The sequence below is a fragment of the Lithobates pipiens genome, unplaced genomic scaffold (genome assembly GCF_037356315.1).
Source record: "Lithobates pipiens isolate NorthernLeopardFrog02 unplaced genomic scaffold, aLitPip1_a1.2 Scaffold_8, whole genome shotgun sequence".
Lineage (NCBI taxonomy): Eukaryota > Metazoa > Chordata > Amphibia > Anura > Ranidae > Lithobates > Lithobates pipiens.
Genome location: NW_027507903.1, coordinates 618,987,668 through 619,006,592, shown reverse-complemented (window position 1 = coordinate 619,006,592; position 18,925 = coordinate 618,987,668). Strand labels below are relative to the sequence as shown.

Here is an 18,925-nt window from a genome sequence, read left to right as displayed (position 1 = left end):
CGGCGTATAAGGTGTGTAAAAGGTCGTCTTATACGCCGGCAAATACGGTAGGGATGGGCCAAGATTTTGGCATTATATATTAAAACCAAAGGCCAGAATACGGATCAATGGATCATTAACCATAAGTTTCCACATACAAAATGGTACCCGCCAGGGATGTCCTTTATCCCCCTTTCTTTATGTCCTAGTGATAGAACATTTAGCGATAGCAATTAGACAGAACCCTTCTATCACTGGCATAAGGTTAGATCTACAAGAAATAAAACTTTCCTTGTTTGCTGACGATCTGTTACTCTGTTACCAACCCTCATATTTCTATGCCTTCTATTATATCTGAATTTAAACGCTTTGGTGTCCTGAGTAATTTCAAAGTAAATGTTTCAAAATCGGAAATTCTTAATGCGTCACTTTCATCACACCAAGAAATATATGGGAGGCAATAATTTTAAAAATTTTGTGTGCCACATCCAAAATTTGAAGCAAAAACGTTTGAGGTACCCCTAGTGATGGACGTACAGTAATTATCCAGAAAAGATTTTTTTCAAAAAGTCAAATAATAATTTTATTGAAAGGTAAAAACAGAAGTAGAAAGGTATATATAAAACAAGGAATGTATGAGTACACTGAAAATCTGTACATATATTAGTTACTTCAAGTATCCTACGCGTTTCGGAGAAACTAAATCTCCTTCTTCAGGGAATATGTACAACTGTAAGATATAATATTCTCAAAACAGTGTGTTGTAAAGACATTCCATTTTAAAAATACGACGGAAAGCCAGGGTAGTTGTTAACGGTAATTGTTCTGCCCCCTTGAGGTCCTCCCATATGATCACTCCAATAGAACAGGCCACAAAATTGGCAAGGTATTATAGAAAGGGAGCAAGACCCCCCACAATGGTGGGCAGTTGGAGCTTTTGGGCTCCCACCCGGAAAAGACACTGGGGCAAAAGCGAGCAGTCCTTGGTTAGATACCATGTCGCATACGTCCTTCTGTCACAGTATCCCCCACATTGTGTTGGGTTTGTTTGTGTTAGTTTGTATAATGTAAATAAATCGATAAAGTTGCGCTATGGACAGATTTTATAACTATTATAAACCAAAAAAGGGGAGAAAAACTCCTAGACAAATCTTGAAAGGTTAAAGCTGCCTATGCCTAGATCCTCCCCCTTGTTTAAAGGAGGGGGCGAAGAGTTTTAGAAAATTAAGCTGTGGCGCTAAAACCTATTTCTGTGCGTACAGATACGTGTTTAAAATTATTAGAAAAACCGTACGTGTTTAGAAAAAATGTTGTTTGTGTGTCCCATGTATGTGCTGGTTTTCTCATCCGTGTGAGTGCTAATTTGCCATATATGTGCCTGTGTGATACTGTATATATGTATTCTACCAAAAGACACAGATACCAAAAAATATAATAAACAACAGAAATGAAAAACAAACAACAACATTTTTTGAAACAATGTGCAAAAAATACTCTAAATTAATTAGTATTCTTAGACAGAAACCGTGCAATTGCTTGTGCAAAATAATTGTGCAAAATACATGAAAAAAGTGTCCTTCAATATGCAAAAAAGTTAATGCAAAATCGCATCCTAAAGTTGCTAAGTAGTCGCATATAGCAGTATTTTTGGAGCTGTTAGTAAGATAAAGTGATTGGTGCAGGAAAAACTAAGGGCATTCCTCCCCGGTGCGCCACTCCGTGCTGTAATAATAGATTTGCGTTCACCAGATAAAGTACCCTTAAAGGGTTAGTCGAGCCTTCACAGTATAAGCCACTGTGTAGCTTTTTGGACTCTGCTGCTGGTATGCTGGGGGAATGTTCGCCCTTCACTTCCCAGTTTGTTCCATGGTTAGATACATGAGGGAGGAAATAAAAGTATACCCATAGTGCAAACCGCTTTACAATCTTTATTATATTCAAAATAGAAGAAATGTACTCACAATCTGGTTAAAAATCAATTGCGTGTATATGATGGCTAGGCTATGCCGGCCGCTACTGCGGTTGACAGTGTGAAGGTGCACGTCTCTGGCCACCCCCTACGCGTTTCGTCAGAGCGACGTCTTCTGGAGTTTGTATAATGTATTTGTAAATGTTTTGGTGGTATGACAATAGCATTAATGTATGTATATATGTAATTTGTCTAATAACTTTTCAATAAAACTAAGATTGATATAAAGACACCAGTCCATCCAGTTCAACCTGCGTGAGTGTGGGTGCATGTCTAAAATTATCCCTATTTATTAAAGGTACCCATATAGCGTCAATTTACGCATCGCTCCACGCATACATTGCACACTCTCATCTGCCCTTTTGACACATTTTGGGACCATTGGCATTTATAGAGTGACTGTATAAATGTCACTGGCAGGGAAGGGGTTAACACAAGGGGCGATCAAGGGGTTAACTGTGTTCCCTGTGTGTGTTTCTAACTGTAGATGGAGGGGACTGACCTAGAGGAAATATATCTCATGCTGTATCTCCATCCCTGAAGAAGGAGACTATATTAGTTCCGAAAAGCATAGGGTGATCATCTTTGTAGCCGATCTAGTATAGGTGATTTGCTTCATTGTACTGTATAATTTGTCGTGACATGTAGAAACTATTTTTATTTCCATATGATTTTATATCAATTTAATAAATAAACAAAACTGTTCTTACTCTATTTTATGGTTATACGTGCCTTTAAAGTCCACCACCAAGGGTTCTCCTATCTTTGCAGTCTTTATATTGGATGTGGCACAACAACGCTACACAGCATTGCCGTCCTACACCCTTTTTTAGTATGTAGTAGCGGGATGGTCAGTGAGAAGTATGTAGTGGCAGGGCAGTCGGTGAGAAATATGTAATGGCAGGGCAGTGAGCAGTATGTAGAGGAAGGACATTCAGTTGGCAGTATATAGTGGCATTGCAGTCAGTGAGCAGTATGTAATGGCAGGGCAATCAGTAGCAAAGTAGGTTTCATGATATCTTTGCTCTCTGAGAGAGGCTTGGCCTGGGCAAACCCTCTTTGGGAGACACAAGAATCAGTTGTTTTGAGTTCTCCTGAGTTACCCTGAGTTTGTGACTTCCTTTAAAAGGGTATTTGATGTTCACACACGCTCCGCTTCTGCTGCCAAGTGCCTCATGTCCATCAAACAGAGTAACTGTTGCCGATTACGCCATTGAATTCCGAGACTCTCTTTTAAGGAGCGCTTGTGGAAGTCTCCTGTACGTGTGTCTCCGAGCTTTGCAGTCCTACCCTTACCTCCCTCACCTCCCGTGCCTCCTGCTACCGAGTCGGTCAGTGAAGGTAACCCACTGATTTGGATTATTTTCACCAAAGAAATGTAGCAGAATACATTTTGGCCTAAATTTATGAAAAAAAGGAGTATTCATTTGCAACATTTTTTAACAGAAATTAAGAAAAACTCTTTTTTTCTCCCATGCTCGGTCTTTTTTGTGGAAAAAATGTCATATGGGTACAACATTGCATGAATTCGCAAATTGTCATTTCAATGGGACAGAGCTGAAATCTGAAAAATGGCCTAGGAAGGAAGGTGGTGAAGGTGTCCAGCATTAATGTGGTTAAAGGTTTTTTGTTTTTTTTCTAAACCATTCAATACTGGGCACTTTCACCCTCTTCCTGCCCAGGCCAATTTTCAGCTCTCAGTGCTATTGCACTTTGAATGACAATTGCGTGGTCATGTAACACTGTACCCAGATGAAATTTAAAGTATTTTTTGAGACATGTAGAGCTTTCTTTTGGAGGTATTTAATCACCACTCGGTTTTTTATTTTTTGCAAAATTAACCAAAAAAAAACTTTTTTGAAAAAAAAAAAACTCTTAGTTTCTGTTATAACATTTTGCAAATAAGTAATTTTATTCTTCACTGATGTGCGCTGATGAGGCTGCACAGATGGACACTGATGGGGTTGCACTAATGGGCACTGATGGGGTTGGACTGATGGACACTGATGGGGCTGCACTGATGGACACCGATAGGGCTGCACTAATGGGCACAGATGGGGCTGCACTATGGACACTGATGGGGCTGCACTATGGACACTGATGGGGCTGCACAATGGACACTGATGGGGCTGCACTAATGGGCACTCATGGGGCTGCACTTATGGACACTGATGGGGCTGCACTAATGGGTACTGATGGGGCTGCACTGATGGACGCTGATAAGCTGCACTGATAGGCACTGGTTAAAGATGCACTGATGAGGCTGTACTGATTAGTCAGTATTGATGGGCACTGATGGGGCTACACTGATGATAATCAGTGCCTTCATTTTCAGTGTAAATGCCCCTGTTACAGGAAAGCCACTTATCGACTATCCTTTCCTCAGACACTGACCACACAGAGAAAAGAAAATGCAGATAACCAGCATTTGTTTACATGCAATCAGCTGTGATTGGACACAACAGATCACGTTAAAGAGCCATGGTAAAGAGCCTACACCGTTGGCTCTTTACCATGATCGGTTATGCGCTGTGTCCGAGTGAAGAATGGGGGGATGTCATATGACATCCTGCCAGAACAATAGTGGTCCCGCCAGGCCATCATTCTACAATAGGCCCGGACGGAAACCAGTTAAATATACTTACCTGCTCTGTGCAGTGGTTTTGCATCGACCAACCCAGATCCTCTGCTTCTCCAGTCCCCCACCAGCACTCCTGGCTCCTCCCCCCTGACCAGTGCCCCCAATAGCAACCCGATTGCTGTGGGGTATTTGAGTGTGCTTGCCCCCGCCTCCCCACTCACTCCTCACTGGCTGTAATTGACAGAAATGGGAGCCAATGGCTCCTGCTGTTGTGTCACAGCCAATGAGGAGAGAGAGACCAGTGAGAGCCCGGCTCCTGTGCACATCCCTGCATCAAAATTGGGTTCAAGTGAGTATTAGGGGGACTGCCTTTTACAACCACTTTAACTGTTTGAGGGGGAGGGGGGTTAATTAATCTACAACATTATTTGTACTGTATTGTGCAACATGGAGCCCAGCCAATCAGGAAGAGAGTCCCAGACGGCTGAGGCACTCTTGGACATTGCTGGAGAGAGATGGGGCTCAGGTAAGTAATAGGGGGTGCTGGGGGGGGGGGCTGCTGCACACAGAAGGTGTTTTATCTTAATGCATAGAATTATTTATGATAAAAAAAACCTTCTGTCTTTACAACCACTTTAATGTTTGTTGTATAGTTTGGCTGTCCTTTAGCTATGTTAATTATATTTCGGTTTATAGTTTGTATTATTAGGGTAATATGATCGGGAGGGGAATATCCTCCTGTGGGGTATAAAGTATGTGTCTGAGTTTCAATAAACAGTCATTCCTTGTCTTGTCTGTGTACGATGATTGGTATTAGCTCTTGGAATGGTTTGGAGGGCATTTCTCATATTCCCCCCCCACACACACACACACACAAACACTACAATACAATAGTAATCTCTATATCATTTAAAAGTCAATCTCCAAGCACTAAACAAAAAGATATTTTCATAAAACTTTTGTTTCCTTTTAAGATCGAGGGACCTCAAGGAAAAGGAGATGACACAGCGCTAAATGCGATCAAACTGTTATGTACAAAACCTTGTGAAAGAATCATTCAAAGAGAAATAATTTCGTTGGCTGGAAGGTATGTCTATACACTTACAGTATATTGCCTTATGCAAAATCCAACAATAAGGCAACTCCATCTAAAACGGATAATTTCTCTGTGGGGCAATCTGAGAATCGCATACGCCCCGCATTTTTCACTGTTAAAGATACGTTTATATTTACCCTAAAAATATACTCACAAATGTGCAGAAAGGATCACAACAGATTCCAATAGCTGGTGGACATACATGTGTGATTTTCTGAGATAGTAAAGCTGGTAAATCAAAATAGATGGGGGTCAATCAGCGCAAGGAAAAATAAATCTCTAACTAAATAAGCAGCTAAGCACACAAGGTCAATATATCAAATCCTATGTGTAAAATCCATAAGCATAGAGTGCAGCATTAAAATAAATATCTATAAACTCATAAATAATTAGCACAAAGTCATAAATAAAAATTAATTAACCACTTCAGTCCCGGAAGAATTTACCCCCTTCCTGACCAGAGCACTTTTTGCGATTCGGCCCTGCGTCGCTTTAACTGACAATTGCGCGGCCGTGCGACGTTCCTTTCTTTTGGTGGTATTTGATCACCTATTCGGTTTTTATTTTTTGTGCTATAAACAAAAAAAGAGCAACAATTTTGAAAAAAAGAAATATTTACTTTTTGCTATAATAAATATCCCCCAAAAAATATAAAAAAAAAATTTCTTTCTCAGTTTAGGCCGATATGTATTCTTCTACATATTTTTGGTAAAAAAAAAAAAAAAAATGCAATAAGTGCATATTTATTGGTTTGTGCAAAAGTTATAGTGCCTACAATATAGGGGACATATTTATGGCATTTTTATTATAATTTTTTTTCTGTTAGTAATGGCGGTGATCTGTGGTTTCTATCGTGACTGCGACATTATGCATAGTGCTCTCTGTATCATTTAAAACATGACTATAGTATAACTGATGTTGTCACTACTGCTACACCGACCACCCAACTCCGTACCTTACCCCTTACCATTAAATGAGACCACACCTTTTTGGAGTAATTAGTGGCCGTAGCAGCCCCTTTATTAATCAAAAACAAATAATTAACATATCAAACCAAACATCAATAAAATTATCATTTAACTGATCAAACTGAACGCGTTGGTCTTCTGCAGGGCATTCCCCCTCCCCACCACATTAACAAAACGAGCAACATGCACTGCGGTCGTATTAACTGTAACTAGGCCTCAAGCTGACATGCTAGCTCAGAGACAACCAACTCTTGCGCAGTGCACCCATTCACCATCTTCTATATAAACCATAGTCATATGGAATCTCAGCAACGAGCCCATATCTCCAATGGGTCCCGCATCAACTTCTCTGTGGGGAGGGGTTATCTTCCTTTACCTGCACCGACCAACACCCGCCACAGCAAGCAGGGATAAAACCTTATCCTTGAGCGCACCTCCACACCCTCAAATCTCGCTCAATCCCATCTTGTAGACCTAAGGCCCATAGATCAATCCCCACGGCATTAAGATGCACTCCGTCATCTCGCAGATACCATGTGTCAACCTCTCTCTAAACCAACTCCAAATGTCGAACCGCCAACCCCCCGTTCCTCACTACAAAACGGCTTATCTCCTGGTTCACCTTCCTCCTGGCCTTCTTAATCCGGTCCACCGACCTCGCAAACCTCCACGTGGTCCTGGCAACCATGTCCGACCACACAATGATCATCCCGGGAAACACCGCATGAAGGCGCAAGAAATCATACTTGATGTCCCGCGTTATGTCCAACTTAGTGCGGAGGCCGAGATCATTACCCCCCACATGTAAAACCAACATATCCGGGAGCCTATCAAAACCCGCAAACCGGTGCACCTCGTGCACCATCCTGCTCCAGAGCATGCCCGGGAAACCGAACCACTTCAAGCATGCCTCCCGCCTTGAAATGCCCAGTTGCCTACCTTCCGGCCTAACATCACCCCTCCTAGCTCCCCAGTAGAGGTAAGAGTGACCCATTATCCAGACCAACCCTGCCTGAGCACCTGAAAGAAAACACACACACAAACCAAATAACAGTAAGTGGACAGCTGTAACATAAACCCATGCCGACAGCCCCAGTTCTCCCAACGAAACGCCCACCAGTTCCGGCCTAACGTAAGAACAAATCCTCCTCGATTCCCACTGGCCAATCCTCTTCACCGACTCCTCATCCAACCCCCACCTAACCGCCTCCGTCGCGGCCCTGATCCTGAAAGAATGGGAGGAAAACTTTTCCCCTCCCAAACCCAAAGCCACCAGCCGCCGATCGACCCCTGACCGTTCATGGAACGCCTCTCGGTATCTCCTCTTGGGACGATGACAGCTCACCCTCGGACCGTTCTGGACTCTGAGCCTCCTCTCCTTGCGGCAGCCGTCCAGATGGTCCCGCCCGAACCGGCGTAAAGCTGCGCCTGGGCCGTCCCCGTCTCCGCCCAGCGACCGATTTTCCTGCTGCTTTGCCATGCCGCTTTCCCCCGACTGGCTCCACCTGCACTGCTGGGCCTGATCCTGCCTGCTGCCACTCCTGAGTCCTGCTGTCCTCCCCTGGTGAAGTATAGGAGCCAGCAGCAGCCTCCATGTGTCTCCCCCGGCGGAGCCCCGCCCCCGTAGCGGCTGCGCCAGGGGCCAGTCCCAAATCCTCTCCTCTCTGCATAGCTGTCCTCTGTATGCCCACCGCTGGTCCGGCCAGCGGCCGTGCGATGCTGCGCCCACCCTACTTCCTTTTCCCTGAGGCTGCCTCAGCCCTTACGGCCAGCCGTTTCGCTGGAGGCTCGTGGGGGGGTGGCGCCAGCGTTCCCCGCCTGGCGATGAGAAGGAGCCCTGGGGGAGTCTGGGGAGAAGCGAGCCGGCGGGCGGGAGCGCCGCGCCGGGCAGAGTCCTCCCCCGGTGGCCGTTCACTGTCCCGGTTATCTCCCAATACTGCCTCGACTTGATCCCTGAGCCATCTCTCACTGTTGGCCGCCACCGCGGCCCGCAATTGCTGCACGAGATCTCCCAGGGAGGATGCCATGCTGCTCGGTAATCTTCCTTGCGCCGACTGACGCTGGGGCGGGGTGCACGCTCTCCTCCTCGCACTAACTCCGCCCCTAAACCTTCTTGCCCAATCACTGCCGCTCCCAGTTCACTCAACTCATGCCAGCCCTCCGCCTACCCCCGTGGTCCGTCTCCAGGCTGTTCTTTTTATTTGGATACAAAAATGTACTTACAAACAAAGCGCTAATGACCTAGTGCTTGGCGTCAAGGCATTCAGTTTAACGTCTCAACGAGACTGCGAGTGAAAGGTGGCTACAGGTGACGTGTTAGAGTCCTCCCGCACGTGTATCATCCCAGTGGGCGGGACTTCCTCTGCGATTACGGAGGCTCATACATCATCACATATATAGACACCACCTGATTGCTTAACACATACATACCGACTCCTCAGAGTGTAAGTTGCTATACAGACCATGAGGCTAAGCTTCGCTCGATCGGTTACTGCTAGAGCCTATATACACATCGATCTCGGCATAATGGGCACCCGAGAAAGATGGTGTAAACGGACAAACAAGCACCAACATCTATTTAGGCATAATGCCGTGTAGGAGTGGATTCACAAATTAAAAATATAATTAAAAGATGCATCCAGTAAGTGTCAGAATTGACTGAATGTTACATTCATTGACAAAAGTGCAAGGAAAATAATCTCCACTGGATTCAGCAAATAGACCTAAATACACTCGGAACACAGCACTGTTCTGTTTACACCATCTTTCTCGGGTGCCCGTTATGTCGAGATTGATGTATATATGGGCTTTAGCAGTAACCGATCGAGCGGAGCTTAGCATCATGGTCTCTATGGCAACTTACACTCTAAGGAGGCGGCATGTATGTGTTAAGCAATCAGGTGGTGTCTATGTACGAGCCTTCGTAATCGCTGAATGGACACACAGAGCTGTGGCTCGGGTCCATTGCCCCCATAGCAAGCTTCACACCGTGGGGGCACTCAACAGGAGGAAGGGGCCAAGAGAGCCAGTGAAGGACCTGAGAAGAGGAGGATTTGGGCTGCTTGCAAAATCACTGCACAGAGCAGGTAAGTATAACATGTTTGTTATTTAAAAAAAAAAAAAAGCAAGACTTTATTATCAGTTATAGGCACCTACCATGTTACAATCTGATTGTACTATTTCCTTTAGCTCTACGATATAACTATGGAGTACAGGGGCCTGGCTAGTTTAATATAAATTGCATTTATATTATAGGCAAAACTTCATATTGCATAGCTTTGTTAAATCTTGAGGAAATTGTACATAGGTTGTACAACCATTCTGCAAAATATACAGCTAGTGTAAATCCACTTTTGCAGTCAAATAAAAAAAAAAAAAAAAAAAAAAAACACTCACTAAATGTTTGTTATGCGCTCCCATTCACATAGCAGACCTAAAAACATATTAAAAATAATATTTCCTACTGTGACAGGCCCAGCCAGGACAGAGGCTTTAGGAGGGGACTGTTGGGTAGCCTCTTGCTTACTGACTATGGGCCCTGGCATTTGAAGGAGCTGTGATCATTCAGAAAGGTGGCCTGTTATATAATGCAAGGTGACATGTTATTACCACTTAGCAGTCAAAGGAAATCCCCACCCGAGACAATCTGACACCAGTACCCCAGTATTCCAGAAGACCCAGGGATGTCCAAATCTCATTACCAGCTTTCTTTTCACATCCATCTTCTCACTGAGGTTCAAGTCAAGAGACCCTTATGTCTTCCTTGACTGTACTTGTCTAGGTACCTAGCTGTTAATTAATTTACTGTTTAATTAGATCACTGTTAGCTGTTAATTGGATTGCTATTTGATGTTTTCATTGTTCATGTGGTGACTGTTCCTATTTCTGAAATTTATAAAAACCTATATTTTTTGTTTAATAAACAGTCATTTCTTTGGTTTTTATCTCAAAATATTGTTTGCTCCAATCACTCCTTTCATTAAACAGTCTAGGGTTATACTTTTTCTGATGATTTTTTTTGGAGAACGTGGTTGGGTAGTGGGTCATGATAGGATATTCCAGTAACCCTTAGCAATGGTTTGAGAACACTGAACTTTCTCATGTTGAACTATGATCCAAGCCCTTGTAGAAGTAGAGTGGATTGGGCTTTGAAGTAGCGACTTGAGGAGATTTATCTTCCTCTATGGACCGTTCAAGAAAATTCCTTTAACTAGGAATTAAAAGAGAAGCATGAGGGTTTTTTTTGGGATATTTATACTTACCTAGGTGGATGCAGCATCAGACCGATGTTGCAGCTGTCCCCCGGCATCTCTGCACTGAGAAGCGAGTCACTGAACACAGCCGATGGCTCGGTTCTCACAGTTCCCTGGGAGGAGAGCTGCTGACTGTCGGTCAGCAGCTCTCCTCTCTGCTCCTCCATGTTCATTGGAGCACTGAGCTGTGGAGGTACGGGGAGCAGTCAACGCAGCTGGTGGATCCAGACTTCCGAAATCTGGATCCGACTGATGGCAGTGACTGATGGCAGTGACGTCAGTGGAGAGCGGACTTCAGACCGCATAGGAGAATGGCATACATTGGAGGGGAAAGAAAGTCCTCCTCTTCCTCCCGCTGCTCTGACTTGAATGCCCTGTCCATAATGCCATGCAGAGTCTGCTCCAGGAGGAACTTAACAGGAATTTTGTCACTGATGCATGCATTGTCATAGCTCACCATTCTTGTGGCCTCCTCAAATGGTGACAGTACAGTGCATGCATCCTTTATGAGCAGCCATTGGCATGGGGAAAAAAAGCAGAGCCGTCCTGAGCCTGTTGTTAAGCCATACTCACACAGGTACTCATTGACGGCCCTCTGCTGCACGTGCAGCTGCTGGTTCCACCTAGTGAACATCTCACAAATCAGGGCAGGTGGAATTCCTGCTGAATATCAGCCGACCAAGCACTGGCTGTGTATGATCACCTTAAATCGCTATAGACTCTTCTGGCCTGCTTTAGCGGGTCTTCCAACCCTGGGTACCTATTTAACCACTAACCGACCAGCGCACAACCTTGTAAGTCAGCACAATGGCACGGCTAGGCAAATGGGCGTACATGTACGTCCCTTTTAAATCGCGCTATTGAGGGCGCTCACCTGCCGTGTGCTCCGTGAACGTGTCCGCGGGCTCGATGTCCACCAGGGGCCCGCGACCGTGTTATGGAGTGGAACAATGGGGAGATGCCTTTGTAAACAAGACATTTAACCCATTCTGCCTGGTGACATGACAGGGAGCTACTGCTCCTTGTCATCGGGAGCAGTGATCGCTGTCATGTCAGTGGAAGCATATCCCCCCTACATTTAGAATCACTCCCTAGGACACACTTAACCCCTTGATCGCCCCCTAGTGTTTAACCCCTTCCCTGCCATTTACACAGTAATTCCTGCATTTTTATAGTTTAATCGTATTTTCTTTTCTTACATCAGGGGACGCAGCGCCATAGTAATAACTATGTGGGATGTCCCATAGCAATGGCAACTGAAGGGGGGGGAGACGGAATCAAGGAAACAGGAGGCCAGAGGACTCATACTACAGCCTGCAGTATATACTGTGCCCAAAGGCAATCTCCTCATGACCTTTAATATCGATTTGAAAATATCAGATAAACGTCTGAACCAAAGACCAATGTTGCGGTCTTACAGATCTGAGCCATAGAGGCCTGATGACGCACCACCCAAGAGGCACTAATCGCCCTGGATGAATGTGCTCTTAATATGAGAAGGAAGAATTTTCTTCTTTAAGCTGAAGCTTGATCAATCACTTGACAAATCCATTTGGAAAATAGTGGATCTTGATGCTGCCTGTCCATATTTTGGACCCTCTGGCAGTACAAAAAAAACCTCTATTTTGCGAACCTGAGCGGTCGCCCATAAATGGATTCTGATTGCTCTTACTACATCTAGATACTGTAGTGCTTTCTCTTCCCCAGATTAAGGCTTCTGGGGAGAAAGAAGGAAGAATAATATCTTGGTTTGAATGAAAGCCTGTTACCACCTTTGGTAAGAATTCAGGATGAGGACATCAAACCACCTCGTCCTTATGCATGATGAAATATGGCTCTTATAAGACAGAGCCGTTAGTTACAATACTCTTCTAGCAGAAGAAATGCAAGCAAAAAAGATTATCTTTCTTGTCAAAGAACCAAGAGAATTTCTCGTAAGGTTCAAACAGCTGATTTAACAAAGCCGACAAGATCAATTTTAAATCCTAAGGATTTAGAGGTGCCTTGATAGGGGGAATAAACTGTGTTACCCCCTGAAAAAGCTACGCACCAAGAGTGGGAAGCAAGAGGCTTTAGGAAAAGACATCGACATGGCCTGGATCTGGCTCTTGATAAAAGTCAAGGCCAGCTTCATTTCAGATTCCATATGCTGGAATCCTGCCTATTGACATACTTCCAGAGGTGCCAACCCCTGGATCCATACCAAGAAACCTATGCCTTCCAGATGATTCTGGAAGCCGGATTCCTGGCATTAGTCAAAGTAGACACTACTGAAGGAGATCACCCATGAACTTTTATAGAGTGGTATTCAACAGTCAACCTGTTAAACTCCTTGTCCGTAAAGTAGGATGAAATACCGGACCCTGTGCAAGAAGGTCTGGCTGTAATGGCAGAGTCCAAAGGACTTCAACTGCCCTCTTTATGATCTCGATAAATTAAGATTTTCTGGGACCCGCTGGGACCACCAGAATCACCTCCTTCTGTTCCTGCTTAATCCTGCGGAGAAGGCGCGGAAGTAGCAGAACTGGAGGAACTGCATAGATCAGTGAGAACTGATCCCCTGGGAAGACGAATGCGTCTGTTCCGCCTGCTAGCGGACTCCTTGTTTGATATAAAGTTGTCAACCTTATTAATGAATCTGGACGCGAATAGGTCCATGTCTGGAGTACCCCATCTGACATAAGAAGATGTCGCTAGGAAGATGTCGGGGTGAAGAGATCATTCTCCCGGAAATAATTGTTGGCGTCTCAAGTAGTACACCTGAAATATTAAAATTGCCGATAGGCAAGAAGTGCTGTGTTCTGCCAAAGCTAGAACATTATTCACCTCTTTTTGGGCTGCACGAATTCTCGTGCCTCCCCTGGCGATCGATGTAAGCCACTGCCGTGGCTCTGTCAGACTGAATCCTGTCAGGACAGTCCTGTAATATGACCACCAAGATTCTATGGCCAGATGTACTGCCTGAAACTTCCAACAAAGTTGATAGGCAAGGTCCTCTAACCTGGACCATCTCCCCTGGACAGAATCTTCTTCCAGGGTTGCTCCCCAGCCTGAAAGGCTGGCATCTGTTGTTATCACCTAGCAGGTGATAAAGATTTTCCCTCCTGCTGGATAACAACCACCAATTTAGGCTCTGACCTATGTCGGGAGCCAAGCGTATTGGAAACAAACAAGGCCTGAATCCTCTTTATTCCAGACCAACAGGATGGTGTCTTGAAGCAGTCTTTGAATAAAACTGCAAGTAATGGACGGCCTTGAAGGAGGCCACCATTTCCCCTAAAAATCTCCTGCAGCCAAAATGAAGGAATTTTCCTTTCCTGATAAGTTGAATTAGTCCTACAATGGAACTGATTAACGTCTGTGGTAAGAATACCTTCTTCTGTATGGTATCTATAACCAGCCCCCAAGTAACCTCCTTGATGGTTTTAAGGAGAATCTTCCTAGGCTGAGAATCCAACCTAGAGATTTCAGCTATCTACAGCTGAGATCAGACTCTGGTTTTAGACCTGAGACTGAATGATCTATTCAAAGTAGATCTTCTAATAGGCTAGGACCGCAATGCCTTGAGCCTTTAACCTGGCTAAAGGAGGTGCCAGAATCTTTCAGAACACTCGTAGTGCTGTGGCTAAGCCAAATTGGCAGTGCTAAGATTGATAAAAATTATTTTATATTTCAAACCGCAGAGATTTCTTGTAAGCGGGAAACTTTGGAACATGGAGATATGCAACTCCCCTACTTGCAGGATGGATACAGCCGATCGAATTATGAAAGGATCGGATGTTTAAGTGCCGATTCAGATCTCTGTGATCTAGAGTGGGTCTTACCTCTCTGCTTGGCTCCGGGACCTTAAAAGGTTTGAGCTAAAAAAAACTGTTCTACTAAGGGAATATCTGATATCACCGATATCGGATAACAGCTGATCCAGAGACCAGAAAGAGACACTGCTCTTCTTTCTTTCACTTTTTTTTTTCTCTGGAACCTTAGGAGCATTCTTTGAGGAGACGGACACTCTTGCATGAAGACTACCACATCAGCAGTCCCAAAGACCCCACAGGCAGCATCCAAATAAGACCCGAACCCTCAGATCGAAAGCCGACTGGGCCATCCGGGCTTTTGAAACTCTAGATGTAACCTGGAGAGAAAAAAAAATGGCAGAAATCACCCTGCTCTTAATATTGGTTCTGCCAGACTTTGAGAATCGCAGGACCTTTCCCTTCACTCAAACGAGTGGGGGTGCTCCTTCATGAGAAGGCCTTAGCATTCTGCTTCATGGGCTTTCTGCCCCAAGATCCTGGTGATGCCCCTGTCGAGACTGCCTAAAGGCAGATACCCCAGGCATTAGCAGAGGCTGCATGATTAAAGGAGAACTGTTTGGTAAAGAAAGCTTTACCCCTTTTGGATATACTTATCCACTCAAAATAGTCGAACCCCAGGAAGTGACACAGACTGGTTAAGGGTTTTCACCTGTTGCTTCGGCTGATCAATATCTCAGCCACGGACCTCTGCAAAAATGCACTAGTCCAAGTATAAGCCATAAGGCTTAAAAGATCAAATCCTTCATAGCATCTGTGAGACACAGTGCGTCAAATACACCAGCCCCTTGCTGGGCCTGCTGATCAGGCAGAAGTTTCAGGTATCTCACACCTGTTCCTTAAACCCTTGGAGTCCATATTCCAATGCATTGGCATGACTCAAAATGTGCTCCACCACAATAGTGGAGCAGACGTTAAAGGGTTAATGGACTGAGCTACTCCAATTGCAGCCAGACGTGCAAAAGACATCTTGTCTTTAAAGGAAAATCCAACCTTAACTTGCTGGATCCTTTAACATCAGTGCATTATCCACTGGACATGTGAGACTCTGCTCACTGAGGTGATGCAGCATTAATAGCTGGAACCTCCCATTTCTTTCATAGAAATGTTCCCATTCAGAATACATAGCTATGCATGAATAGGAAAAACATCCCCAGGTAGGGGAGGTTCAAATGAACCCTATTAGAGGTAGATACCTCAAGAGCCTGTGGCAGGTAACAAAAGGGTTAAAGAGGAAGTAAACCCTAATGGGTTTACTTCCTCTTTGATTCTCTGCAAAGGTAAAGCATAATGGACTACTATGCATCGCATAGTAGTCCATTATGTGTCACTTACCTGACACAGGAGCCAGCGAAGTCACCGCGGTCCCCTTGTGTACGGAGCCTCCATCTTCTTGGTGTGTCTTGCTGCTCTGGCGCTGTCATTTGATGGAGCCATGATGACGTTACTCCCGCGCATGCGCACAGCAGCCGCCACTTGCGGCATATCGCCGTTAACAGCGGCACGCTCAGTGCGCCGATTGCGCCGTAGACAGCGGTGCCTGTCTTTTGGCAAATATCTCCTAAACCGTGTAGGTTTACTAGATATTTCTTGGACTTACAAGTAAGCCTTAATCTAGGCTTACCTGTAGGTCAAAGTGGTTTGTAATGGTTTACAACCACTTTACAACCACCAGGTTTACAACCACTTTAAGTAAGGGAGCAGACAAACACCTGACTTGTGCGGCTACTGCCTCCCTGTTAGGATCCTCTGAAGTGGAAAAATAAGTATCTTCCAATATTTGGGAAGATCTACCTGATTGCCAGCCTCCTGCACCTCAACAAAAGGTCCCAGAGAACTAGATGGGAATCTTCTATGTTTAGTCCTACTATGGAGAGACACCATAGCATTAATCTTTTAAATGGTAGAAGAAAAACCTGTTTGTATGAAATACATAGGGACAGAATTGTTCAGAATGTTTCACCTGCTATTCTATAGTACAGTACAATAACTGCTATTAACCCTAGCTATACAGTACAATGTTGCCAAAAGGAAAATGCCTGTGTCACCAAACCTGACCAGCAACCACTGTGCTCTGTCCCTCCACCGCCAGGCAGTAGCTTCTCTTGCAGAGCTCTAACTACTTCCTACATGTGTGGCCGGCATTTGACGCCGTTTAGCCACGCCACCCCTCGTGAAAATGCCCCCCCTTCCTGTTTCAAACAGGGAAGCGAATCTACCGTGTGAACACCGGCATCATGGCGGGCTGCGGCGGGGGGTAAATCATCCGCTCGGCGAGGAGCCGCGACTTGTCCAAACAAAACTTTTTTGCTTTTTTTTTTTTTAAGAAAAAGAGGCAGCTGGCTGGCATTCAAATAGATCAAAATCGCCAATCTGGGGGCCCAGGAAGTGATCAGACCCCCCTTCACACCTAAGGGTCTGAGCTGGCTTGAACGGAGAGGAGAGTGGAGCTTCTGCTGTTTCCAGCGTCAGAATGGTGAGTGCTCAATACAGCCTCCAGTGGTGACACATAGACATGACTACACAATACATGGAAGGAGAGATTATCTCCCCTAACTTTCCTCGCAGCAGGGTTTGTCAGAGATAAAAAAAAAACACTCTTCGTCCTTCACGGTAGGCTCCGAGACCTTGAAAGGAAACCTTCAGGAACAGGGGTACACTCAGGTAATCCCACAATCCTGGACCTGCGAGAAGACCCTACCAATAAACTTTTATTGGCCTTACTACCAAAAAGTACTGGATCCCAGGGCCCAGCTTTAAAAGCATTTGCAAGCAAAACCTTGTGTCTTCGGATGACGACGCCCGCGTACCATTCGTTTAGTCCATTACGGAGACATCAGAACGGATCCGGTCAGGATGGCTGGCTCTCATCAAAGGATTATGGGCCGTGGAGCTCAGTACACACATCCTTACACGTGCCCAACACCTTAGACATTGGTGAAAAAACTGAGGGCTTCCATATAATGGTAGGGGTTATGTGGGGGAAGTTCACACTTTAAGGGACGTGCCAGTGTCCAGCACCTGATATGCCGATATAACCCACATAGTTATTACTATAGCTCTGTGTCCCCTGATGTAAGAAAATAAATATTGCTTTTTTTTTTCAAAATTGTTGCTCCAGCCCCCTGATATCTCACTTTTGAGACAGAGAAAGGGATGGAGGACCGAGAAAATGCATGATCCAAATATAACTTGAATGGCCAATTGCCTAGTATTACTGCAGTGCTTAATAAGCAGATCTCCAAACACCAGCAATGAGACGATTTTTGTTTTTCACTACAGATGGGGAAGTTGGATTGATATTCAGTGGTGTCCCTCCGGTGTACTCAGCAGTTTTGCTCTGCAAGTTGAGCAGCCCATTGGCAAAGGTGACGATACTGCAGCCAACAATATCAAGTTCCAATGCTCTAATGATAATATCCTGACAGGTAATGGTGGAAGATGGGGAACCTTTAGTAACTGGAGTGACAGATGCCAATCTGGAATTTGTGGCATCAAAACCAAAGTGGAGCCTGAACAAGGAAGAGGAGATGACACGGCCCTGAATAATGTCATGTTCAGTTGCTGTTAAAATCAGGATCACAATAAAAAATAAGAAGAATAATATGAAGATTTGCTTGAAATAAAATTATTCATTTATTGTTTATTGTTTTAAATAAGAAAAACTTTAATAAAGAAATCAGATGAAATGGTGTAATTTAATATGATAAATGTGTTGTGATACATTACCTTAAAATGCATCAAATAGCAAAAAGAGAACAAAAGATTGATTTTCAAATAAAATGATTAATGCTATTGTATTTAATTAGCTGTTTTAAACAAAAAAAAAAAAAAAAGCTGTTCTAAATAAATAACACTTCAATAAAGAAATCAAATGAAATTCTCAATGTGTTTTGTATAATAAAGATAATACCAGAAAGCCTAAAACCTAAAACAAGCCTAAAGTATGTCTTCTAAACTAAAAAAGGAAGTGTATTTAGTGGTTTCGGGTTTTCAGTCACCTTTTTTTTTTCATTCTATACTTTTTTAGCGCTACCCCCGGAGGAGCCACTTAAGTATATTTGGTTCCATGCTCTGCCTCTCAATCCCAACAGTTTCAGCCCCCTCTTGCACACCTGGCAATAGTGTAAGTGCAAGGACCAATGAGAAACACACACTTTATAATAAAACACAGAAACTGTCATTACTATATAGTTCCTGTGGAAAAGTAATAGACAGTAACAATATATACAGTTCTCACAAAAGTGAGTACACCCCTCACATTTTT

The 18,925-nt window shown here is 44.2% G+C and overlaps 1 protein-coding gene across 1 annotated transcript in view; it reads left to right on the top strand.

Annotated features, from left to right (window-relative positions):
- LOC143961441 (vitelline membrane outer layer protein 1-like) overlaps window positions 1-18,538 on the top strand; it is a 48,068-nt gene extending 29,530 nt beyond the window's left edge. Inside the window, exons 2-3 of the mRNA XM_077470736.1 lie at window positions 5,504-5,616; window positions 17,941-18,538. Of these exons, the coding sequence (XP_077326862.1) occupies window positions 5,504-5,616; window positions 17,941-18,229 (402 nt within the window). The 3' untranslated portion in view covers window positions 18,230-18,538. The remainder of the gene's footprint in view (window positions 1-5,503; window positions 5,617-17,940) is intronic.
- Window positions 18,539-18,925: the final 387 nt, after the last annotated feature.